Source organism: Cajanus cajan, chromosome 9 (assembly GCF_000230855.2).
Source record: "Cajanus cajan strain Asha chromosome 9, NIPB_CcT2T_4, whole genome shotgun sequence".
Lineage (NCBI taxonomy): Eukaryota > Viridiplantae > Streptophyta > Magnoliopsida > Fabales > Fabaceae > Cajanus > Cajanus cajan.
In genome coordinates, this window is record NC_138525.1 from 46,971,354 (window position 1) to 46,997,504 (window position 26,151).

The 26,151-nt window shown below is 37.4% G+C and overlaps 3 protein-coding genes across 3 annotated transcripts in view; 1 reads left to right on the forward strand and 2 right to left on the reverse strand.

Moving 5' to 3' along the window:
* Nucleotides 1–2,105: 2,105 nt before the first annotated feature.
* Nucleotides 2,106–4,502, reverse strand: LOC109790824 (protein BOBBER 1). The gene is made up of 6 exons (XM_020350062.3): nt 4,103–4,502; nt 3,815–3,987; nt 3,644–3,689; nt 3,267–3,436; nt 2,425–2,558; nt 2,106–2,354 (listed from the first exon to the last, which is right to left on the reverse strand). The coding sequence occupies exons 1-5, from the start codon at nt 4,410–4,412 to the stop codon at nt 2,511–2,513; spliced, it is 747 nt and encodes a 248-aa protein (XP_020205651.2). The 5' UTR covers nt 4,413–4,502; the 3' UTR covers nt 2,106–2,354; nt 2,425–2,510.
* A 3,988-nt stretch (nt 4,503–8,490) lies between these two features.
* LOC109790825 (uncharacterized) lies at nt 8,491–10,098 on the forward strand. Its single transcript, XM_020350063.2, has one exon. The coding sequence runs from the start codon at nt 8,491–8,493 to the stop codon at nt 10,096–10,098; it is 1,608 nt and encodes a 535-aa protein (XP_020205652.2).
* A 4,715-nt stretch (nt 10,099–14,813) lies between these two features.
* LOC145952118 (uncharacterized) overlaps nt 14,814–26,151 on the reverse strand; it is a 60,715-nt gene continuing 49,377 nt past the window's right edge. The window contains exons 2-4 of the mRNA XM_083064344.1: nt 16,046–16,195; nt 15,496–15,756; nt 14,814–15,196 (exon numbers count right to left, since the gene is read on the reverse strand). Coding sequence (XP_082920470.1) covers nt 14,814–15,196; nt 15,496–15,756; nt 16,046–16,195 — 794 coding nt within the window. The remainder of the gene's footprint in view (nt 15,197–15,495; nt 15,757–16,045; nt 16,196–26,151) is intronic.

A 26,151-nucleotide genomic window follows, 5' to 3' on the forward strand; every position in this document is an offset into this window, starting at 1 on the left:
TAGTGTGAAGGGTTGCCACAAAGCACCTAAATCTCCATAGTTGAAGATCTAATGAAGCTTGCTACGAGGTATTACTCATCAATTTCTTGCTCCGTCTTTCTCTTCTTTTATTTCAAATGTTGCTATAATAAACGCAATCATGTAGATATCTTAGGGTTCATCGTGTAATTTAAATTTCATGTAAATAATCATTAGTAAAGGGGATTAAATATTTAAACTATTAATTCTTATTACATTATCTTCATCATAAGGGTACCGATTAAGGGCGTTGCAGGGGTGCTTAATACCTTCCCTACACGTAATCGACCCCGAACTCAATTCTGGTTATCAAGGTCATTATTGGATCTTTAAAAACTTTTTTTTTTTTCCAATTTTTTGAGTAAAACATTGGTGGCGACTCCATGAATCATTTTCAAAAACATTAATTAGGGATAAGTTTGGTTTCCGAGCATTCCCTAATTGATGAGATTTTCAATTGAATGTCTAAACCATAGATCACAAGATTAAAAATTTTCGAGTTGCGATAATGGGACAAATGGATATCTGCAAAAGATACTCCAATATTCATGTTAATCTTTGAGATTTAGACAGGTCAATAACTAGTAATTTTAGTAATCATGCAAAAAAGTGTCATTTCTATTACTAACCAACATTACTTATATTATCCTTAGCGGAATTAGGCGCATAACTGGATCCATTAAGGTTATAATACCTGAAGTATCATCTCATACTATGTCAACTATTACAATGTGCCAGGGAGTCCTCGACTCATCTTATTATGCTTCTTTCACGTAATGCGTTGAGGAGTCTTCGACGAATTGGATGCAAGACACGATCATCTTTATTCTTGAAAACAAATTCAAAAACTCCTTTTTTCCCAAAGATATATACCAACTTCCAACCAGAAACTTTATTCCATAAATAAACTAGTTTCAGGCGTAAATCGTCCAGCTTGCAAGAAGCAAAGACTTAGCTTGGTAACCGTCCAGAATCTTGAACGAAAGGTGTCTCCCTTCCAATAAGCTTTTCGAAATGTAGAAACTAGGACGAAAGAGTTGAGAAGTGCTAATCATAATGTTGTATCGTGCCTTATTTTTAATATTTTTTATTTATCATAATTATTTATAAATTCAATTTTAATATTTACTTCTATGTATAACACTAATGGCTTTTTTGTATGTTAATATTTTCAGGATTTTACTTCGATGAAGAATTTTAAAAAGTTTTTTTTTTTAATTTAATATATAATTTAAATCTTATTTATCATAATTTTTTATATATTATTTTATGATTTTTAAAATAAACTATAAATAAATAAGAATAATATTTTACTAGAATATAAATTACTTATCATAAATTTAAAATATAATTTTATATTTAAAATATTTATTTATTCAAATTTAATATATAATTTATATATTCAAATATAATATTTATTTATATACATAATTTATTTTAAATTTTAGTTATATATAATAAATATTCAACTTGTCTATTACACAAACTAAAATAATAATTAATTAAAATAAGAAAATTTTTAGTCTCAAATATTTTTTTTTTATTAATTTTAGTTTATAAATTTATGTCAATTTTTATCTTTAGACCTTGAACTTTTTCTCTCAGTAACGTAAATTTATATTTTATTAATTTTGGTTCATAAATTTTTATTTTTTTTAACTATTTCATTATTTTATAAAAAAAATAATAAAGACACATATATATAGTGTCTTTCTCCCACTAATAATCAAGAATGTTATTTATTATAATTCAAAAAATAGTCAAACCCTAAACTAATTAATCAAATGCAGTGATTCAAAATTTTTAATCAATGTTCGAAGTAAAAGTTTTTCAAATATTTTAACTCAACTTTTACACCAAAATAATTCATGTTATACTGGTTACTTATTAGTGTCAAATCTGTCTTGCGCACACGACTGGTAAGTGATCAAGAATGTTTACTTCAATATAGAATTGGTTTTCATAATATCATTTTTAGGGATAGTGAAAATAAGATCACAATTACGTAACATGGGCCAAACTCCGAATACTTTTGTTCATTAAGTAGTTCAATCAAAAGCGCATAGAGAATAACTAATACGAGAATATGAGCTTAGAGAACATTATTCCAAAAGACAAAATAAGAGAACAGCAAACATTTCATCCCGTATATGTTTATTTTTCCCAGAATCAACTATCAACTATCAACTATTATGAACAAAGTTTATCGTAAAATTTTGGTGCCACCATTATATCAATGGTATCGCCACAATATGTATCAAAGGTCAGACCCAAAGAAAAAAGAAAATAAAAAGCAACATGATCTCAACACCATATGAGGTCCATCTCTTTGGATTCTGCAAAATAAGGTAAATTCATTAGTATATATGTTTAGATAGTATGACAATTAACTTTAATTAAACATACCAAATAACTGATATTGCATCAGTGCTGGCTTTTATATGTTTCTACATGGTGAATTTTCCTCCGATACTTCTTGAGCTGTTGCTCATTTAAACTCTAAATTTATGGTAGCCCATACGCCTCAGTGTCGTCTCAAACTGTACAATACTGAACAAATTAACCAAAACATATTCTAAAATCCAAAACAATGTCATTTCAATATATGTTTTAGGCACAACTCAATGTGACACAAAAACATGACTGAACAAATTAAAAGAGGCAAATTGTCTTTCATCGGATAGTATATATATGACAAGCAACTCGTTAGGAATCTCTTCTTGAGAAAGGAAAAGAAGAACAAAATCTTAACAAAGAACTGCAGAATCACACAATAAGACTGAACAACTGAATAATTTCTATATTGATTATGAACAAAATTCCTATAAGAACCATGTTATCCAAGTATACCCCAAAAAGAGCAGTCTCCTTTTGGTATAGAAAACCTCAGATTATATAAATTTTACAAAATTTCTCTCTATTAAACAATAGAGGTCTTATTTAAAGAATTTTCAACATAATGACAAATTTAACTAGCATTCTCGATTTAGTCAGCTAATAATATGTACAATATGCTCTTTTTCCTTCTTTTTTTTCTATAATAAACCTATAGAGATTTTTGCTGCTCTGTAAAATCATTCCTAACACAACTTGAATTAAATATACCAAATAATCGATATATATTATATTAATTTTAATAATGTTGATCCCAGTAAATATAGATGAAAGTCACTCCCCATGAAAAGAACTAAAATATCAAACCAAGTGCAAGTTAAAATATTGACAAGTAACAATAATCAATCAATTACCATAATTCTTTTGATTTCCCTTCGAGTTTCGGGATCGGGATCGGGAAAATCAGGACCCAGAGTTTCAAATGTTGGGATAAAGAGTTCAGGATCACCCTTTATCACACTTTTCCACAACTCCAATTGATTTTGCTTGGTCAAAAGAATATAAACTGTATCGTGATCATCTTCTGCAATATATATTTGTAGACAATGAGTGACACTATTAAAAGATCATTAGCTCTCACTACAATAGTAAACCAAGCAAGTAACCCTCAATATTAGCTCATGCACACACTATAATATCCCTCACCTCAAAATAAAACCGAACAAAATGTAATAAATAATAATTATTACTTAAAGTAATTTTTGGTGGATATAATTTAGTGATTGTTTACCGCAACAATAACATTCATCTTCAATGAGGGGTGCAAACAGCTCACCCTGAAAATTTTTAAAATTACAAATCAAGAAAAATATATAACATGCAAGAAAGGATGAATAATTAAGCAAAAAATTATATAAACTTACATCGATAATAGCAAAAAAAATTATATAAATTAACTTACATCGATAATGGGTGGTTGACCGTGGAATCCAATTTTCAGATGGTTCTCCTTTATGGATAAGTCAACATTTTCATAACTCATTCCAGCAGGCAAAGGAAGAAGAATTATGACCTCTTTAAGAGTCTGTTGCCACGAATAATTTTCTAAATCTATACCTACGCCACTGTTTGGCCCTGTCCACCCATTGAAAAGGAACACAAAATAAAAAATAACAAAATTAAAGAGAAGAAAATAAAATAAAATAATGATAATACAAATGACATAAAAAAGAAAGTGTTAAAGACTGACTAGGGTTCTCTTTCTCTTCGTAGGTTTTCACTTCCTTGTCTTTCTTCTCAACCACTGCATCCTTCGTTTTGTCTTCGTAGGTTTTCACTTCCTTGTCTTTCTTCTCAGCCATTGCAGCCTTCTTTTCGTTCAACACAGTCTCTTTGGCTCTGCGCAGCGCGGACACAATCTCCTTCTCCGCTGAGTCATTTTCAAGAAAGTCGCTTCTTCGAGCCACCATATCCAATGCTTTGCAGAGAAATTCCAAAGGATTCGAGGGGTCAAATTCAACAAATGACGATTGTTGTGGTCGCAAAGAACGAGACACCATGACTTCAGAAATGTAGAGTATGTTGCTGTGCGAAAGAATGCAAGAAGAGTCCAATGCAAGATTATTGAATTCTAACCACGCATTTGGACCTTCATTTCTATAGTTTTTATAGTTACTAATTTTGATGCTTCCAAGCATCCAAAAAAAAAAAAAAAAAAGAAGATACAATGCGCGACAGTTACTTAACTACAATTAGTTATTGTTAGTAATTAACTAACTATAACTGATTGAAAAGTTTCCACATGCATCTTCTTTTTTCAATTTTAAACTATTGTTTTTTCATACTTATTAACTTATTGAGTCACCTTATTCTCATAATCCGTTCTATTTGTTGCATTTTTTAAATCACACCCAGATATTTATTTTCATATTTCCTCTGATTAACATAAAATACAAATATTCAATTCTTGATATTATTCTTCTATTATAATAATGAAACCTAGTATTTAAACATTCATAATATAACCTAAGCATCCAAAAATCATTTAGTCATTATTTTCTTTTATTAGCTAAATACAATGATTATTATCTGACCTATATTCTAGAAATAGTAAATAATAAGTAAGAGTTGGGTACCCTTCAAAAAAAAGTAAGAGTTGGGTATATATATATGTGTCTACAAATATATGTTTAAGAAAAATATTTGAATTCATAACTATCGAAGTTTAAATATATAGAAGAATAATTTTTGGAACAAAAAATAATTATTAATTATTAATAATAATATTTGTAATTGTTAGTAATTAATAATAAAATTAAAACTTAAACCTGATAATGATTACTAACTATTTTCAATATTTACAATATAATATAATTACTATAATTGTTTAATTATGATGATAAAATATTAAAATATATTTTATTTTTAAAATATTGAATGTAATTATTTTTTTAACTCAAATCTTATAGTGATTACTAACTCCGTTTTTTTTAATTTTGGATAAAACCTTTATAAGCGAATCATTTCTAAGTGACTAAATACTTTTACGGTAAATAAATTATTATAATAATTTTTTACGGTAAATAATACTATTAAAAAATTATTAACTTTGATTAATAATGTAATGTTTCTTAATTAATTAATTTAAGAATTCATGAATGAAAATATTTCAAATTTTTTTTATTATTTAAGCCATTTAAGAATTTTGACATTTGCTAATACAAATTTTTATTTATTGATCATAATTATATATATAAGCTACTTTTTTTTATCAATTCATATTTTTTAATTAAATGATTTAAGCGATTTAAGAATTCAGGAATGTAAACAATTCAAATTTTTATGATTTAAACCATTTAAAAAAATTTATATTTGTAATACCATTTTTTTATTTATTGATTATAATTATATAGACTACCGTTTGTGTCAAGTGATTTATTAACATTTTTTATTTTTATTTTTCCAAATTATAATCATTAGTAATTATTAAAATATTTTTATCTAAATTTTACATTTTATTTTGATAAATTTGTTTTAATATTTTTTTAATTATTTTCAGTAGTACTCTTTATTTTACAATATTTCATATATTGAATAATGATTAGTAATTATTAAAATATTTTTATCTAAATTATTTTTTTTATTTGATATATTTGTTTTCTTAATTATTTTCTATAGCACTTTGTTTTATATTTGTAAAAATTTAATAATGATTAGTAACTATTAAAATACTTTATTCAAAATTTTCCATTTGTTTTAACAAGTATGTTTTCCCGTGTGATGTATAGGTATTTGATTTAAAATATATTTTGTATAATAATAATAGTAATAGAAAAAGTTAATTATATAATATTTATAAATTAATATATTCTATAATGTTTAATATATGTTTTTTATCCTATTATAACTAAAATATGTTAATAATAATATTATCTTGTACACCGAATTGTTCATATACATATTTTGTTAATAGTGTTAATTCTTACATCCAACGTGTAATCTCAATTTTATACTTGATTCTTTAACACTTCATCTGGTAATAATAAAAATATCATTTCAATGTCTAAGTAAATTATGGTAACTATTAAAATATTTTATATAAAATTTTCCATTTGTTTTAAGTAGTATGTTTGCCCGTGTGATGTACAGGTATTTGATTTAAAATATATTTTGTATAATAATAATAGTAATAGAAAAATTTAATTATATAATATTTATAAATTAATATATTCTATAATGTTTAATATATATTTTTTATCCTATTAATTATAACTGTACCTTCTCGGTAAAATGCCGACTGGACCCCCCCCACTCGTCTAATATCCGACTAGTTTCCCAGGCCACAAGCCCTCTCGCCTTACCGGCTCAGGGCTGGAAGGCAAGTGTACCTTCCCGGTAAAATGCCGACTGGACCCCCCCACTCGTCTAATATCCGACTGGTTTCTCAGGCCACAAGCCCTCTCGCCTTACTGGCTCAGGGCTGGAAGGCAAGTGTACCTTCCCGGTAAAATGTCGACTGGACCCCCCACTCGTCTAATATCCGACTGGTTTCCCAGCGTACATCAACTCGGCCCTGGCTCAATTACATGCACCAGTGAGGGGCACTCGTCTTCCTCCCGACAGGTCCCTTAGTACGGGCCTTGTCGGTAAAATCCCGACTTGACTAACCACCACTTACCCCACGGCCTCGAGATAAGAACGGTTAAGGAGAATCCCGATAATCTCGGGGCCCACGAAGCCCATGAACAGAAAAGTATAAAACCTAAAACCCTAGAGCTAAGACGGCAGATTACACTTTTAAATGCTCTGGCTCTAAGGCACGATCTGGGAAAAAACCCTAGTCCACCTTTTGGCCGAAACATTTTGGCGCCCACCGTGGGGCTACGGTGAAACTTTTCCTACGCCCCAACAAACACAAAAAACCTACACCCTACCATGGCGAGAGGCGACAATAACAACAACTCACAACCACCAACCATGGAGGAGATGATGGCCATGATCAATGGCTTAAGGGAGGAGAATGCGCGATCCAGGGAGAGAGAGGAGGCCATCCAACGTGAAAACGAGGAGATCAGGAGGCGAGCGGATGAGATGCAGGCTAGGATAGAAGCCAGTACCAGAACGGTGGAGGAGAATGTCATGTTGGAAGTCCCTAGGGATTTTCGGCCGTTCTCGGAAGCCATAGAGGCCGAGGCCATCCCCAGGGATCATCGGATACCGCAAATTGAACCCTTTGATGGAACGCAGGATCCCAGTCAACATCTGACGGATTTTTGAGCTCAAATGCTAATATGTGGGGGAAACATGGAAGTCCGTTGCAAGCTATTTATGGGAACACTTAAGAAGGCGACACTTGATTGGTTCAGCGGCCTCCCTGACCGATCAATCACCGACTTCGACATTTTCAGTCGGCTCTTCATGGCACAGTTCGCCGCTAACAAGAAGAAGCCACCGATTACGTCGGACTTGTTCGACCTCAAGCAACAACGGGAGGAGTCGTTGAAGGACTTCCTGCAGCGTTTCAATGAAGTCGCCTTGAACATAGCATCTTTGGACGAGAGGATGGCTGTCATTGCATTCTAGAAAGGTCTGAGATCTGGTGCATTGGACGTCGCGCTGGAAAGAGCAAATTTCCAGACGATGTCGGAAGTAAGAGCTTTCGCACTAAGCCACATTAAGACGGAGGAGGGGCAGATCAGTAAGAGAGCAGCGGAGAGCCGAGAGGCAGGAGGCAGTAACAAGGAGAGTAACAAGCATCTCCGACCGCGGTCGGACTGGAGTAAGCGACGCGATCGTTACAACACAAAGGAGGGTAACTACCAGCAGGCCGATCATGTCGGTCGGCCAAGAGCCGAGTGGATGCATAACAGGGAAGAGGAGAAGTTTACTCCGCTCAATGTTCCCAGGCGACACATATTGCATGACGTCAACAGTGCATCACTTTTCGAGTTTCCCGCAGCGACTGACAGACAGTTGGGACCGTATAAAACTGATTTGTGCGAATTCCACCGGACCCACGTGCATACTACCGAGAATTGCTTCGTCCTCGGTAGACAGATAGAGCGCCTCATTAAGGAGGGATGTTTAAAAAAATTCATTGTAGGGAAGCAGGAGGAGGGCCCGTCCGACAGGTGACGCATGCGTGAAGGAGAAAACACGCGAAGAGAGAGGCGAGAGGGGAGGTCTCCCCCGAGAGATCCTCCAGGAAAGAGTACAGAGACTCACCAGCAAGCTGTCCATGGAGACTTCAACACTATAGCGGGAGGATTCGCTGGAGGGGGCCCGACATCAGCAGCACGGAAGAGGTACTCTCAGTCTGTTTTATCCGTCTCGGACCGGGTGAAACCATCTCGGCCTCCTATCACCTTTTCAGACGCCGACTTCGAAGGTGTGTCCCCACATGAGGATGACCCGATTGTCGTCTCGGCGATAGTCATGGGTTATAATGTGAAACGCGTACTGGTGGACCAGGGCAGCTCGGCAAACATAATGTTCTGGGAAGCTTTCGTCGGGATGAAAATTCCGACTGACCGTCTAATGTCATATGCAGGTACTTTAGTTGGTTTTGCAGGTGATCAGGTAATAGCTAGGGGATACGCCGACTTGGAGACAACTTTCAGCCAGGGAGACTACATGAAGACTATCACTGTCCGATACCTGGTGGTCAATGCTCAGTCGTCCTACAGCATACTAGTCGGACGACCGACATTGAATAAGTTGGGAGCAGTTGTCTCCACAGCCCACTTGAAGCTGAAGTACCCTTTACCCAGCGGGAAGGTTGGGGTCCTCCGTGTTGATCAAGAAGTCGCAAGGAAGTGCTACGAGGACAGTTTGAGGGCGAGGAGACAGTTATATGTGACACAGGTTGATCGGGGGATCCAATCAATCGAGTTGGATCTGAGGATGACCCACTTCGATTCCCGACCAGCCCCAGCAGAAGACGTGAAGGAAGTTAGCTTGGCCGAGGGAAAAATGGTCAAGATTGGTGTGTCCTTAACTAAGGAAGATGAGGAAGGGTTGCTGATCGTATTGAAGAGCAATGTGTCGGCTTTCGCATGGAGTGCTGGCGACATGCCAGGCATTGATCCCGACTTTCTATGTCACCGTCTAATGGTCGACCCCAATGCGAAACCGGTGATCCAGAAACGACGAAAGTTTGGAGAGGATAAGAAGAGGGCCATAGCCGAGGAGACAAAGAAATTGTTGACAGCTGGTCACATTCGAGAAATCCAATACCCGACATGGCTGGCGAATGTGGTAATGGTACGAAAGAGTAACGGAAATTGGAGGATGTGCACGGACTTCACCGATTTAAACAAAGCTTGTCCAAAAGATTCATACTCGCTGCCCAACATAGATTGTCTAGTCGACAACGCATCGGGGTATGAATTGTTGAGTTTCATGGACGCGTGCTCGGGGTACAATCAGATCAGGATGCACCCAGCTGATGAAGATAAAACAACGTTCATGGCTGATCAGGCCAGCTACTGTTACAAGGTGATGCCTTTCGGATTGAAGAATGCAGGGGTGACGTACCAGAGGCTTATGGACAAGGTGCTGGCCGATCAACTCGGAAGGAATGTGGAGGCGTACGTAGACGACATGGTGGTCAAGTCGCCCAGCGTGAGTCGGCATTTTTCCGACCTTCAAGAGTCGTTCGACACCCTAGCACACTACCAACTCAAACTGAATCCCACGAAGTGCTCTTTCGGCGTCCAAGCGGAAAATTCCTCGGTTTCCTACTGACGCATCGTGGCATCGAGGCAAATCCCGATAAGTGCTTGGCTATAGTCAGTATGAGAAGCCCAACTACAGTAAAGGAGGTACAGTAGTTTACAGGGAGGATGGCCTCCCTTTCTCGGTTCCTTTCGAAGGCAGCAAACAAGTCGCTCCCCTTGTTCCAATGTTTGAGGAAAAATGACAAGTTTGCGTGGACAGATGAATGTGAGAGAGCATTCGGCGAACTCAAGCAGGCTCTCACCTCACCGCTAATACTCTCCAAACCGCAGGCCGATCTCCCCTTACTGATGTATCTGTCGGCATCCGATAGCGCCATCAGCACAGTCTTAGTACAGGAAACAGGTAACTCACAATTGCCCGTTTATTTTGTTACCAGGGTCTTACAAGGAGCAGAGGTCCGTTATCAGAAGATAGAAAAGTTAGCCTTGGCGATACTGGTCACGGCATGCAAGCTGAGACATTATTTCCAGAGTTATGAGGTCGTAGTCCGGACAGACCATCCGATCAGGCAAGTGCTGCAGAAGCCCGACTTGGCAGGAAGGATGATGAAGTGGTCTGTGGAACTATCAGAGTATTCCATCAAGTACGAGCCGAGAGGAGCAATCAAAGCTCAAACGCTAGCCGACTTCGTGACGGAACTAACCTCACCAGCCGATGAAGGTAGTACCGAAGAGACACAGTGGATCTTATCAGTAGACGGAGCTTCAAACCTTGGGGGAAATGGAGCAGGGATCGTCCTGGAAGGACCAGGAGGTATTTTATTGGAACAATCATTACGGTTCGAGTTCCGAGCAAGCAATAACCAAGCCGAGTACGAAGCGTTGTTGGCCGGCATGACACTGGCAAAGGAAATGGGAGCGACGAGCCTATCAGCCCGGAGTGACTCCCAACTGATCACAAGGCAGGTAGTCGGCACCTTCCAGGCAAAGGACCCTCAACTGGCCAAGTACCTGGAAAAGGTTAGGCTCTTATCGGAAAATTTTCGAGAGTTCACTCTTAACCACGTCCCCCGAGAGCAAAATTCGAGGGCCGACTTGCTCTCCAAACTTGCAAGCACAAAGAAACCAGGAACTACTCGGTCAGTCATTCAAGAGACGCTAGCACAACCAAGTATAAACCAGGTGCAAGGGAACGTCCTGTTCATCCAAGAAGAGCTTAACTCGTGGATGGGACCGTACATCGCATATCTAACTCGGGGGGAGTTACCAGAAGACAAGAGGGAGGCGTCGTTGGTGCAAAGGGAATCGGCCAGGTTCGTAGTCATCAACGAAAGACTGTACCGAAGGGGCTTCAGCTCTCCCCTCTTAAGATGTTTGACCATGCCGCAAGCAAAGAGAGTAATGAATGAGGTACACAGTGGAATGTGCGGAAGCCATATAGGAGGCCGAGCTCTGGTATACAAAGTTGTCCGAGCCGGGTATTTTTGGCCATCTTTGAGGAATGACTGTGTCAATTGGGTCCAAAAGTGTGACAGATGCCAAAGACATGCAGCTTTACACCATTCCCCGGCCGAACGACTACATTCAATCCTATCTCCCTGGCCTTTCCATAAGTGGGGGATTGATATTCTCGGTCCATTCCCGACTACGATAAGGCAACTGAAATTCTTAATAGTGGCGGTTGACTACTTTAGTAAATGGATCGAGGCGGAGCCAGTTGCAACCATCTCAGCGAAGAAGGTAAGAACTTTTCTTTGGAAGAATGTGGTGTGCAGGTATGGAGTCCCTCAAATGCTCATTTCAGATAATGGGACACAGTTTGCAAGTACAAGAGTTCGTGATTTTTGCAAAGAGGTCGGCATCCGAATGGCATTCACTTCTGTTGAACACCCACAGTCTAACGGCCAGGCGGAGTCGGCCAACAAGGTAATCCTTTCAGGTTTGAAGAAGCGTGTGCAAGAGTCAGGCGCTTCATGGGTGGAAGAGCTTCCCCGAGTGTTATGGTCGTACCACACGACTGTTCATTCAACGACCCGAGACACTCCTTTCAATCTGGTGTACGGAACCGACGCCATGATCCCGATCGAAATTGCAGAGCCTTCAGTGCGCGCTACGGCTTTTTCTGAAGAGGAATCCGACCAGGGAAGGCGAGTTGATTTAGACTTGATCTCAGAGACAAGAGAAAAAGCAAGAATAAATCAAGTAGCTGCCCATAGGAGAGCCGCCTTCAAATACAACACAAAGGTGAATCCAAGAGACTTTATCGTAGGCGACCTAGTTTTGAGGCTTGCTCAGCTAACACAGATGAAGAACAAGCTGTCTCCTAAATGGGTTGGCCCCTATAAAATTGATGATGTGGTCGGCAAAGGAGCTTACCGACTGAGGACCTTCGATGGAGGGTTGATACCGAGGACGTGGAACGCTGCAAATTTGCGCTTTTACTATAGCTAGCTTCTTTGTCCATTTGTATTAGGTGCACTCTTTTCCTAACTCGGTATTTTGTCCCTATAAAAATATGAGGGGTTTTTGCTGAGAAGGTTTTTAACGAGGCACCACGTTTTCAATTCTAATAAATGCAATCTCATTGCTCTCTATTATTGACTCCTAACATGTCTTATTTTAAAGGCACAAACTCGTCATTGTCGGCAAAAGTCCGATTGGGCGAGTATAAAGAACTCGAAGTCAAACTCGTGATTGTCGGCAAAAGTCCGGCTGGGCGAGTATAAATAACTCGAAGACAAACTCGTGATTGTCGGCAAAAGTCTGACTGGGCGAGTATAAATAACTCGAAGCCAAACTCGTGATTGTCGGCAAAAGTCCGACTGGGCGAGTATAAATAACTCGAAGACAAACTCGTGATTGTCGGCAAAAGTCTGACTGAGCGAGTATAAATAACTCGAAGACAAACTCGTGATTGTCGGCAAAAGTCCGTCTGGTCGAGTATAAATAACTCGAAGACAAACTCGTGATTGTCGGCAAAAGTCCGACTGGGCGAGTATAAATAACTCGAAGACAAACTCGTGATTGTCTGCAAAATTCCGACTGGGCGAGTATAAATAACTCGAAGACAAACTCGTGATTGTCGGCAAAAGTCCGACTGGGCAAATATAAATAACTCGAAGACAAACTCGTGATTTGTCGGCAAAAGTCGGACTGGTCAAACAATGGCGACTCCCTAACTAGGAGGACTCATCATATCAACTCGGAATTGGGACGAACATCGCCCGCTTTGAAAATCTTTCGGTCATGGCAGTCAGAATACTACCGAGTTTGTTTTCATCAAACTAAACTTTTAACTAGGATAAATTTTGCTCTTCTTCTATTCGGGATGTGGACGACAATTTGCATTGAGGTTCGAACTTTTAACTTAGAAAAGTTACGACATTTTTCTAGTCGGATTTGGGACGACTAGTTTCTTTCATTTTCGATTGTTAACTTGGAAAAATTATGGCATTTTTCTAGTCGGATTTTAGACGACTAGTTTCTTTCGTTTTCAAATTTTTAACTTAGAAAAGTTACGACACTTTTCTAGTCGGATTTTGGACGACTAGTTTCTTTCATTTTCAATTGTTAACTTGGAAAAATTATGGCATTTTTCTAGTCAGATTTTAGGCGACTAGTTTCTTTCATTTTCAATTTTTAACTTAGAAAAGTTACGACATTTTTCTAGTCGGATTTTGGACGACTAGTTTCTTTCATTTTGAATTGTTAACTTGGAAAAATTATGGCATTTTTCTAGTCGGATTTTAGACGACTAGTTTCTTTCATTTTCAATTTTTAACTTAGAAAAGTTACGACATTTTTCTAGTCGGATTTGGGACGACTAGTTTCTTTCATTTTCAATTGTTAACTTGGAAAAATTATGGCATTTTTCTAGTCGGATTTTAGACGACTAGTTTCTTTCATTTTCAATTTTTAACTTAGAAAAGTTACGACATTTTTCTAGTCTGATTTTGGACGACTAATTTCTTTCATTTTCAATTGTTAACTTGGAAAAATTATGGCATTTTTCTAGTCGGATTTTAGACGACTAGTTTCTTTCATTTTCAATTTTTAACTTAGAAAAGTTACGACATTTTTCTAGTCGGATTTGGGACGACTAGTTTCTTTCATTTTCAATTGTTAACTTGGAAAAATTATGGCATTTTTCTAGTCGGATTTTAGACGACTAGTTTCTTTCATTTTCAATTTTTAACTTAGAAAAGTTACGACATTTTTCTAGTCGGATTTGGGACGACTAGTTTCTTTCATTTTCGATTGTTAACTTGGAAAAATTATGACATTTTTTTAGTCGGATTTTGGACGACTATTTTCTTTCATTTGCCATTTTTAACTTGGAAAAATTATGGCATTTTTCTAGTCGGATTTTAGACGACTAGTTTCTTTCATTTTCAATTTATTCAATTTTTAACGTGGAAAAATTCTAGAATTTTCTAATCGGTATTTGGACGCCTGTTTGCATTGAGAATCACTTTTCAACTTAGATAAATTTTCCCGACTGTTATCACCGAGCTTCATTTATAAACTTAGAAAAATCTACTATTTTTGTTGTCGTCGAAACTAGGATGACTTTTTCAAGTATGGTACGATTTATATAACTTAGAAATATTTCATATTTTCATCACAATCGGGGAAAGAACGAGCATATAAGAATAACCAACAATGAAACTACGAGAAAAGAAAAAGCTTCATAAAGTTTTAACAGCAGTACAATAGAGTTCCAAGGTGACAACGCACCAAAGGCACAAAACATGAAAGTTGGATGATGTGCTGAAGTAAAAATCAGTCGTCTTCAGGAGGATCCACAAGCTCGCCATTCACAATTTCTTTGATGTAGCCAAGGCCTTCAAGGTCAATATCAGGATGAAGGAACTTTACTTGACTCGTAGCTGCGTCAAACCCCTGCACGAATTTCTTCAACGAATCCATTTTAGTGGAGTGAAGATCAACCTGCAATCCTTCAACTTCAGTTCTCACTAAGGACAACTTGGCTTCAAGAGCTTGAACCGCGGTAACACTCTTGTCTCGGGCAATTTTCAGTTCTTCAAGCTCCTTCTCCAAAATGGATTTCTCAGAAGCCCAATTTTTCCTCTCGTCATCAAAGGCGCGCCGACCCTCAAGCAACTTATCCCTCTCAGACTTTGCCCACTTCGCATCCGCCTTCCCTTTTTTCACGGCCTCTTCGAGGGAATTGATCTTTTTTCCCTGCTACTTGATCTCTCGGGCCATTCCGCGAATTTTATCTTCATTGATGAGAGACAAAGCGGACAGACGATTAGTTAGAGATTCAACCCCCTTCGCAATTGAAAAGGGGCTCATTTTCTCTAAGTCCTCCTTATCGCCCTCAAGCTGATCTGTATTGCGGATGTGGGACGAATGGTTAAATTTCTCGTCCCAGAAGGACAAGGCTTTCCTTGGTCGGTGCTGTGGTCAAGTGGTTCTCAGTTGTCCCCAATACACATACTCAGCGTCCGCTCAACCGACTGGACCTCGACGTCTTTTTCCAGCTCCTCTCCCCCGATCTCAGTCTCGAGATTCACTAGGGTGATGGGATTCTCGGTCTCCCGGCGACGTTTGAGGGGACTCTCGGCGACGCTATCCTTCTTTGGAGGGACCCCCGCACCACTCGCCTTCTCACCGACCGTTGCCATCTCGACGGCTTTGGAAGCTTCTTGCTGCTTCCATAACTTCCTCATCTCGCGATTGCTCAAGCTCGCCATTTTTCCTGCACAAGAGTTGAACACACATGTTACCATTATAAGAGAATGCAAAGATCAAGTGAAAGAAATGATAGGGGTTATCGACGAGAGACCGACTACCTATATAGATTCTCAATTCACCAGGTCTATTTTCTAAGTCTAGAAGCCTAGCGGTGTTGAAAATCGTTTGGAGCTCCTAAAGTTTTTTAACATCCTCTCGGTCCTCCTCGGCGACCTTCTCCAATGACAAACCACCATAGGATACCGCTCGCCGGTTCCAATACAAAGGGTATCCATCAAGCAAACTCTCATTACCAGGAGTACAACGAAGTTGAAAATACGACTTCTTAAAATCTTTGTAGGACGACTGGAACAATGTCAAAAGCCCTCGCCCATTGACCCCACCAACAGACACCCAACTAGTCCGCTTGCTCACTCGAGATTCAAAAAAATAGAAAAACTTATCTAAGGTAGGAGAAATACCAAGACCAATACACAAAATCTCAAACCCTCGGACAAACGCCCAACTGTTTGGGTGAAGTTGCGTCGGGGCTACATTCAGTGTCTGAAGCACCCCTTTTTCACACTCAGAAAGGGGCCACCTTACCCTAAGCCTCGAAATCATGGTAGTATAACAAAAGGTGAACCTCTCGGAGGAGGCCCCTATCACGCGTACGGGCTCCCTGTCAACACAGGGTTCGCAAATAATCACACTATCCCCCCCTCACACACCACATGCTCACTACAGAAGCTATCAACTGCGGCCCACGAGTTCATACAAGAATCGCAACGCAAGACATCATCTTTAACCCACTCACATAGTTCCCTATAGTTTATGGAGGCCATTACAGATGAATAGATTAACTTAAGCAACTACTAAGGTTTTCTTTTCTTTTTCTGCAAAACAAAAAGACCAATGGGTTTAAATAGACGCGTACCTAAGGGCACCCAACAACTCTTCCTCACCCAACAACTTCACCGGAACGCCGCAAACCACCATGGACCAAGAAAGATGAACCACCGCGAAGGAGATGCTAAAGCCCAAAAATGGAGGAAGTGAAAGCAAAGACCAAAGCAGTGAAAGGCCCTAATACATATAGGCAAGGGAAGCGTACCAAGAAATCCACCTTTTGAAAACGCACCGTTTAAACGAAGAGACTTGCATTTAAGAGTTACGGCGCAAGCTGGGAACGTTACAACTTTCAACAGTAAAGCTCCCCACACGTTTCAGGACACGTGGCGCTGATATCATCGTTTCACTAAAAAGCCACCCCGCAATAAATGCATATCACAGTAACGCAACACGAAGGGACACCTCTCGGACAGTTACGTGACAACATGTCCCACCATTCAGAGGGGAAGACGAATGCCCAACCTAATACCAATATTTCTCGGCGTGATACTGACCCTCACCACGGCGACTAGGCCACAAGCCCTCTCGCCTTACCGGCTCAGGGCTGGAAGGCAAGTGTACCTTCCCGGTAAAATGCCGACTAGACCCCCCCCCCACTCGTCTAATAATATCCGACTGGTTTCCCAGGCCACAAGCCCTCTCGCCTTACCGGCTCAGGGCTGGAAGGCAAGTGTACCTTCCCGGTAAAATGCCTACTGGACCCCCCCACTCGTCTAATATCCGACTGGTTTCCCAGGCCACAAGCCCTCTCGCCTTACCGGCTCAAGGCTGGAAGGTAAGTGTACCTTCCCGGTAAAATGCCGACTGGACCCCCCCACTCGTCTAATATCCGACTGGTTTCCCAGCGTACATCAACCCGGCCCTGGCTCAATTACATGCACCAGTGAGGGGCACTCGTCTTCCTCCCAGCAGGTCCCTTAGTACGGGCCTTGTCGGTAAAATCCCGACTTGACTAACCACCACTTACCCCACGGCCTCGAGATAAGAACGGTTAAGGAGAATCCCGATAATCTCGGGGCCCACGAAGCCCATGAACAGAAAAGTATAAAACCTAAAACCCTAGAGCTAAGACGGCAGATTACACTTTTCAATGCTCTGGCTCTAAGGAACGATCTGGGAAAAAACCCTAGTCCACCTTTTGGCCGGAACAATAACTAAAATATGTTAATAATAATATTATCTTGTACACCAAATTGTTCATATACATATTTTGTTAATAGTGTTAATTCTTACATCCAACGTGTAATCTCAATTTTATACTTTATTCTTTGACACTTCATCTTGTAGTAATAAAAATATCATTTTAATGTCTAAGTAAATTATGGCAAAGGCATGGCCACGGAACCTTCTACTAGGACCATGACTAGGAGGATACAGAAGGATTGGGTCAATGTTGAGGATAGTGGATCTAAGCTACTCTTGAGTTGGGTTATTACTTATAGCCCATGTGGTGTAGGATTTGAGGCCTATTAAGGCTTGTATTTCTTTTCGACCTAGTATTTTGGCCAAGTAGTGTAGAATTGATTTGGGCTACTAGATATGGAGCCTAGCTAGAATGTGGTATTACATTTATATGTGATTTAACAATCATTTAGAGTACATTGATGTACCATGTGACCGGCCAAGGGTGGTGCATATGGCATCCTTCAAATGCAACTCCAAGTGCTTCCTAAATCACATCTAAATGCAACCATCACATGTCTAAGATGCAAGAGCACATGGAAGCACATGGGAGAGCCATGTTTCAAATCAAATTTGGTGCCTAGAGTTTAAGTAAACCATACCATGGTTTAACTTAAACACTAGGTTAACTTAACTTCTCCTCGACGTTTCCTATCTCTATAAAAGGCTCCTATGCGCATAAATCTCCCACTTTGGGTTATAGAAGAGTTTCAATTTCAAAAAAATTCTCTCTCAAATCCAAAGCCAAGGGAACTAGAGGAGGTTATCCTCCTTAAGTACCTTCAACAAGGAAATCTTCCTTGTGTGCTTTGCTTCTTTTTCTTCCTTTTGTTGCAACCCAAAAATTTCGGATCTTGCGACATATGGTTTCGACATCCTTTTAAAGATCTCATCAATTAAGAAATGTCTGAACACCAGACTAATCCTTAATTAATGGTTTTGAAAATAGGTTCTTGGAGTCACCACCAATGTTTTACTCAAAACATATGGTTTCAAACTAAGTATTATTTTGTTCAAAAATTACGGTGAAATTTGATAAAGTTTAGGATTAAAAATACATTTAATAGTAGATTAGACCAAAAGTAATATTTTTCTTTTGGAAGTATTATATTATCTTAATAAACATATTTTATTAACAATTTTATATATATTTTGTTTAATATGAGATACACAATTATGATAATATATATATATATATATATATATATATATATATATATATATATATATATAGAGAGAGAGAGAGAGAGAGAGAGAGGAAGAATCAAATTACTCACAAAGTAACTCTTAATAAAGTTACTCCACTCAATAACTCATGGTATAAGTTAAATTTTATCGATCCAATTATTAAATTAAAAGTTATTAAATTTTTCTAATAATTAATATTGAAAAAATTGATTAGAAAATAAAGCAAGGATAAATATATTTTTTAAATTTTATATCTTAGATTTAAGATGAATAAATAAATTAAGTTAATTAATAATTTATTTAAAATGATAAAATTTAATTTATAAAAATAATATTTTAAAAGAGAAAGGTTATAATAACATCATGTAACTTTTACTAAGTATTACACCGCTCAATAACTTTATAAATTCAACCGTTATATTGAAAGTTTTTTACTCTTAGATCATATATACAAAATTTTATATTAATTCAAAATGATTTGATACTTCATTCTTGTAAAACAAAATTGACGAATATATACATTTCAAAATATATTAAAATATGAATGCTTTGATTACCTTTAAGTTGTTCAATTTTAACAAAATTTGATATAAACCTATAAAGTGATATGAACTTTCAATCCAACAGTTGGATTTACAAAATTCACATTTAATATAAGATTATTAAGCGGTGTAATACTTAGTAAAAGTTACACCGGTGTTATTATAACCTTTGTCATTTTAAAATATATAAATTATTATTTAAACTTTTAAATTTATAATAAATAATTTAAATTATATCATAATATTAATTTTAAATAGAAATAAGTAGATTGTTAATTATAAAAGTAAGTATATATATAAATAAAGATTAATTAAATACAATATAATTACTATTAATAATATAATTATTATATATTTATAACGGTTCGGACACACCGGAATGAGAGGGATCCAAAGATAATATAAGTATGAGATTGTATAGTTAAGAATGACTTAAATGAATTAATTTGTATTACTTATACTGACAATATGTATTTGCTTTTCTATAGCTTATCTCATCAGAACTTCACAGTTAAGTGTGCTTGACTTGGAGTAATACAGGGATGGGTGACCTTCTGGGAAGTTTCCCAGAAATTGTGTAAATAAGGACAAAACATGCTAAAAAGTGAAGTATTGTGAAATAGAATCCTTTATAAGAATAGCAAATCGAATTTGAGACGTCTAAAAAATAAATATTTAGTGACTGATTTAGAGGCAGTTAGTGCGACGGGTGCTGTAAGGGTCACAATTCCAATTTTGCGACGGATTGTGCAACGGTTCTGGTAACCGTTGCAAAATTCACTCGTGACAGATATTTTTGCGACAGTTGGTGAACCGTCGCAATGGTGTCTTTGCGGCAGTTCTAACTGTCGCAATGTAGGCCATATAACTGCTACAAAATCGTCATTTTCTTGTAGTGAAGTTGGATCCGTGGTTGATAATGTCTTCCTAAGAAGGAAGAAGAAACACCAAAGCATAAAGGAAAGATTCCTTTGTGAAGGTGCTTAAGGAGGGAGAATTTATCTAAAGCTCTAAGGACTCTTTGAGAGAATTCTCTAAAGTGAAAATCATATATCATCAAAATGTGGTCAACTACAAGTGTGTAGGGTATTTATAAGAGTGGGGAAGCTTGTGGGAGAAGTTAGGTTAACTAGAGTTTAACATGAACCATGGTATGGTCACTTTAAACCCTAGTTTTCCAAATTTGCATTTGAAATTCAAATTTGGAGCCTTGGCTCTCTCATTCACATCCAACTCACCCAACATTTCATGGAAAGAATGATCCTAAAGTGTACTTGGAGTGGGAGAGAAAGATTGAGCATGTGTTTGATTGTCATAATTATTTAGAGGTGAAAAAGGTAAAACTGGCTATTGTTGAATTTACTGATTATGCTAGTATTTGGTGGGATCAATTTGTGATTAACAGGTGCAGAAATGGAGAAAGGCCTATTTGTACGTGGGAAAAAATGAAGGTTGTCATGAGAAGGAGATTTTTTGATGGAGGACCATCCTTGAAGACACATGTGGTCCCCATCACTAGGTCCATGGTAAGAGAGTAGAAGAGGAGGAGGGAGCTCACACACCAAGGGACACCCTCTTTTTGATCATAGAGTACTAATTACTCTCCTAAGCCTCATTCGCATAGGGTTTATTTTATATGAAGTTATTTTCCATTTTTACCCTTGTATTTTGGGGTGCTTTGGACTTAGAATTTATTTTCCTTGTATTTCCTATTTTGCCCTTATATTTTAGGGCACTTAGAAGTTACGACTTTATTTCCTAGGTGATATAAATGTTTGGTCGTGACAATAATGGGTCTTTTGGGCTAAGAAGAGCATTGGCCCAAGTGGAAGGGCACCTAGGTTGCATTCTCCCATCATGCACCTAGATGTAGCCTAGCTTAACCCAAAAAAATCCCAGTTTTAGGGTAAGTGGGCAGTGCCTTTCTAGGGTTCATTTGGGTGTCATTTGATGTGCATTTCCTTCCCATTTAGTGAAGGAATGATCACCCAATGATGACCTAGCCATCACACTTCCCTAGGGTTTTGATGTCACCCCACACTTATAAATACCCTAAGCATCACTCCTTGTAAATACTTTGGATGTTGAATATAGAGAGAGCCATTATGCCTTTATATGATTCCTTAGTCTCCCTTGGATAATTCGGCCACCACCATCCCTATCTCTTTCCTTGAGAGTAAACCCTAGAAGTGGCCTTCATCACCCATGGAGTGAGCCAAACCTAGAGTGCCTTCTCAAACATTCCATCAAACACTTAACCTCCACTCTCTATTTTTGTCCATTCCCTCCATCAAAGACATCCCTTAAAGAGCTTTGATCCAAGAATTCAAGGCTTCCTTCTCATTGATCAACCTTTCTCCATCAATGCTAGCAAGGATGCCATCATGTGGTATCTAGAGCCAATGGTTCTTCAAGGGTAACATCTTAGTATCTTACAAATTCGGTCATGTCTTTGAGTCTTCTTGTTTGTCTTTTAAGTTGTGCTTAAATGAGTCATCATCTGGTCATATTTTCATTATCCATATTTCTTCTTTCATGTGTTGATTCATGCCATTCTCATTCTTGTGAATCATCTTGGTGCTTTAGGCTTCTTTGCTTTGGTTCCTACCATTTTTCTTTTAAATTTGAGTTGCTCGAAAAATTTGGCTGCATGATATAATGATGTTTTTTTTTATTTTATAATCCATCCGGTTTTGTCATAAGCTTGTCTCTTTTGAAACCTTGAAAGAAATTCCAAGTATTCATGCTTAAACATTGAAATAATAAAAAAAATGACATGCATGCCACTTGTTTGATGAAATGGTCGTGAACCTTTCAATCATGCATGCTAATTAGTTCTAGCATGTTCTACATCACTTAAATGTCATGTGTGATTAAATTCTTTGCACATTCTTGCTTGAAAAATTTTCAGCCCTTCCAATAATCTTGAATATTTCTTGTGCACTTGACATGCCTATAAGGTGTTTGATGATTTGAGCATGAAAGTAACTTTTATGTGCATAATTTTTCTATTGGACATTGCACATTAAAATCTTAATAAAAACACTCAAATCTTGTCTCATTGAGCTATTGAAAGTTACTAAGAGGATACTCCAAGAACTTGCTAATCAAACTAACAAACACAAGTGTAAAAATCAAGCAAAGGACAAATATAAATTTATAAAAAAAAAAGAAAAAAGAAAGAGTGGCTGGAATTTCGGAACATCAAAACCGCACCCTAGTCAAGTCTAAAAAGGAACAAAAGGATCAAAATAAAAAAAATAAAAAAAGGAGAAAAGCAAACCATTGCTAGACTTGTGGAATTTTGGACCAATTTTCACACCTTGGCACTTGGAGTCATTCTTGGACTATTGAACAATGCTTAATGGCCGAATGGGACATTTAATCAAACATGTTAAGTACATTACTTTCTTTTAAGCCTACTTGTTGAATTCCATTCTAGTGTCATTCTAGGACTAATTCTCTTGTGTGCTTGCCTTTCTTTAATATGCCTTAATTTTAGTTTTTGAGTCTTTCTTCTACTCTTAAGTTTCTCTCATCAATCTCCACTTGAGTTTAGCCTTTTTAATTGTGCCTTTTTAGTTTTTATTCCTTGGCTTCTTGTACTCTTGGTTTTGGTTTCTTCTTGGCCTAGGTGAGGAAAGCTTCTAAACACCATACACTCTCTTGGTGGATTGAGTGGAGGGGCTGTCCAAATTGTGTCCAAGGTTCTTTGGAGAATCACACAAAATTAAGAGAGCAAACACCAAGGAGAGGACTAACTTGGGTGTTCATTGTAAAGGCAAATTGGAGGCTTGAAGGCTTGAATTTTCTAGTTGTTTCTTTCTTATGAAATTTTTGGCCACTTGTATTTGGCCTTTGTTTCTTTGATTTTTTGGGTTGTAATTGACCTCTTTAAACCTAGTAGTTGTAGGGTAATTCGACTAGTGCTTGTGGGAGTGGCTTGAATACCACCAAGGTCACTTGAAGCTCCCACCCTAGGAAATCCGACTAGCACATGCTTTAATTGCTTTATTTTCATGCTTTATAGCTTTGGTAGTATAATTTTTAGGTTCTTTTATATTACTTGTTTCGTTTTAGAAGGCTACAAGTTGCCTACTAGAGGGACCATGGACACACACACCTAATTCTTGTGCAAAATTGTTTTTGTAAGAAAAGTGTAAAAGAGCTTAGTGATTTCTACTTGAAAAGGCTTGGTTTTTAAGTGATTCTTAATAGTCCACCTCCCTTGATAGTTCACTTTGTACACTTAAGCCTTTTTATACCACTCTTACACCTTAAAAACTTTTTGTGAAAACTTTTTATCACTCACTCTTTGTGAAAACTTTTAGTGCCAAATTTTTTGCAACAAATTTGTGAAAATCTTTTCTTCATCAAAGATGAGTGATCATTCTAGTGTACATGGTCATAATTCTTGTAGTACTAGGCCTAGTTTTAGAGATGAACCTAGAGAGTTAAAATGGTATTTGAGAAAAAAAAGAGGAGGAAAATCTAAAAAGAGAGGAATAACTTAGAAAAAGAGAAAAGAAGAATGCAAAGAATAATGAGGAAATAAGACAATTACTTGCAAGGTTAGTTGTGGGAGGGGAGTGATGGGTTCCTTCTCCATGAAATGATGTAGGGATGAAGGAGAGGAAGCCTTGCCCTTGATCTAGATTCAACAAGGTGGACAAAAGGAGGATATATGGTGAAGGAAAGGAGGTTGGCGTGAAATGATGGTGTTTGGGCGGAAGCACTTAGGGTGGAGGTGTTTGGGTGCTCAAAGTTGGCTCACTCCAAGGTAGGTGGAGGCCACTCTAGGTTTCCTACTCTCCAAGGGTGGAGATAGGAGGAGGCTAGCCGAAACTATCCTAGGGACTAAGGATGGATTTTGAGGCACAAAAGGCTCACTCAATATCATATAATCCAAAGTATTTACAAGTGGTGGGGTGTTGGGTATTTATAGGAGGGGAGGCATCTAGGGTTGCATTTGGAGTAGGCAAATGCATTCCAAATGAAATGCAAATGAACCCTAGATGCAACTTGGTGGCCAAGGATGGAATCTTTGGGTTTAGATTGGCTATATCTAGGTGCATGATAAGACCATGCAACCTTTGCCCTCCACTTGGGCCTAAGCCTTTCTAACACCAAAAATAGACCCAATAAGCACCAAAAATGTGTCACCCTCTAATTAACACCCTAGCCCAAAATTAAAAACCCTAATAATCTAGAGCACCCCATAATACAAGGGTAAAATGGGAAATACAAAAGAAAATAAATTCTAAGTCCTAAACACCCCAAAATACAAGGGTAAAATTGGAAATACAAGTAAAATAAATTGTATGACTAAAATACCCCAAAATACAAGGGTAAAATAGGAAATTAAAGACAAGGGCAAAATAGGAATAAAGAAATAAATGCTATAAAACCTAGGAGCTAAGGTCCAAAAATGGCCTTACTATCCCATTCCTCTTGCCTCCTTTAGTATATCACCTCTTGGTCTTCTCGACCTTAGTGTTATTCCATCATTCCCTCCCTCTTGAAAAGGATTTGACCTCAAATCAAGAGGTTCTTTATGGTGGACGTCATGACCAACAAAAACATAAAAGTAAGCATGAGAGGTAATAGTATATGATATAGATGGAAATTGCATCCTAAGAGGAGTGCCACTAAAAATGTTAGAAAGATTTTCTAAACTAAAAATACTAGACTCCCTAATGCTAAGGATAGGATCCTTCCCATGATGAAGTCTAGGTGTATAACTAAAACCTAAAAAGGTAAAAAGACTAAAACTATAGCACACTAATGCATTAGTCCTAAAAACTAGAACATCTTGCCTAAAGTACCCTATGTGGTAACCTATGCATTTCCTAGAAAACAAAGGAAATACAACTAGAAAATTTCCTAAGCAATTTTGGATTATATTATTTGTTGGATAGTTATGAAAAGAATTTGTTACAAGGAACCTTGAAGGTTCATATGTTATATCCAACAAATAATATATTCCATAAATTGGGTGCATTATTGACACAACTAAGGTAGGAAAAGTCCTACACAAAGGAAGGCTATCTACCTTGGGCACCACCAAGGAAGTAGCACAAGAAGTGGAACTAAGTGAAGTCCATTTCTTCTTCACTAAATCTTGAAGTTGAGATTCTTTTTCTTTAAAAAGGGTTTGTTTTTGAATCTCCACTTCATGACTAGTGGCAAAATGGGAGAAAGAGTTGAGGTCTTGATGAATAAAGAGAGTTTCTTTTAAATCATTTTCAATGGGAAAGTGACTCTCTTCAAGCATAAGCCCTTTGGAGGAAACATTATCCTCCTTACTCTTTTCTAAGAGTGTTTGTTGTTTTTCATTTTCTAACCACTCTTGAACTTTTTCTATGCTTTTCTTCATTTTTTCTTTCTTTTCTATTTTCTTTTCTTTTTCTTTTCTTCTAAGTTCTTCCTCTCTTTTTGTATTTTCCTCCTCATGCATACTCCTAGGGACTCTAACTTCTTTTCCTATTTGAGATCTAGTTGGAACAATCCTAGGTTTGGATCCACTAGTTTCTACCAACTTTGCAAGTAAATTTCTTATTTCCTCATTATTCTTTTCAAACTCTTTTTCTTTTTGT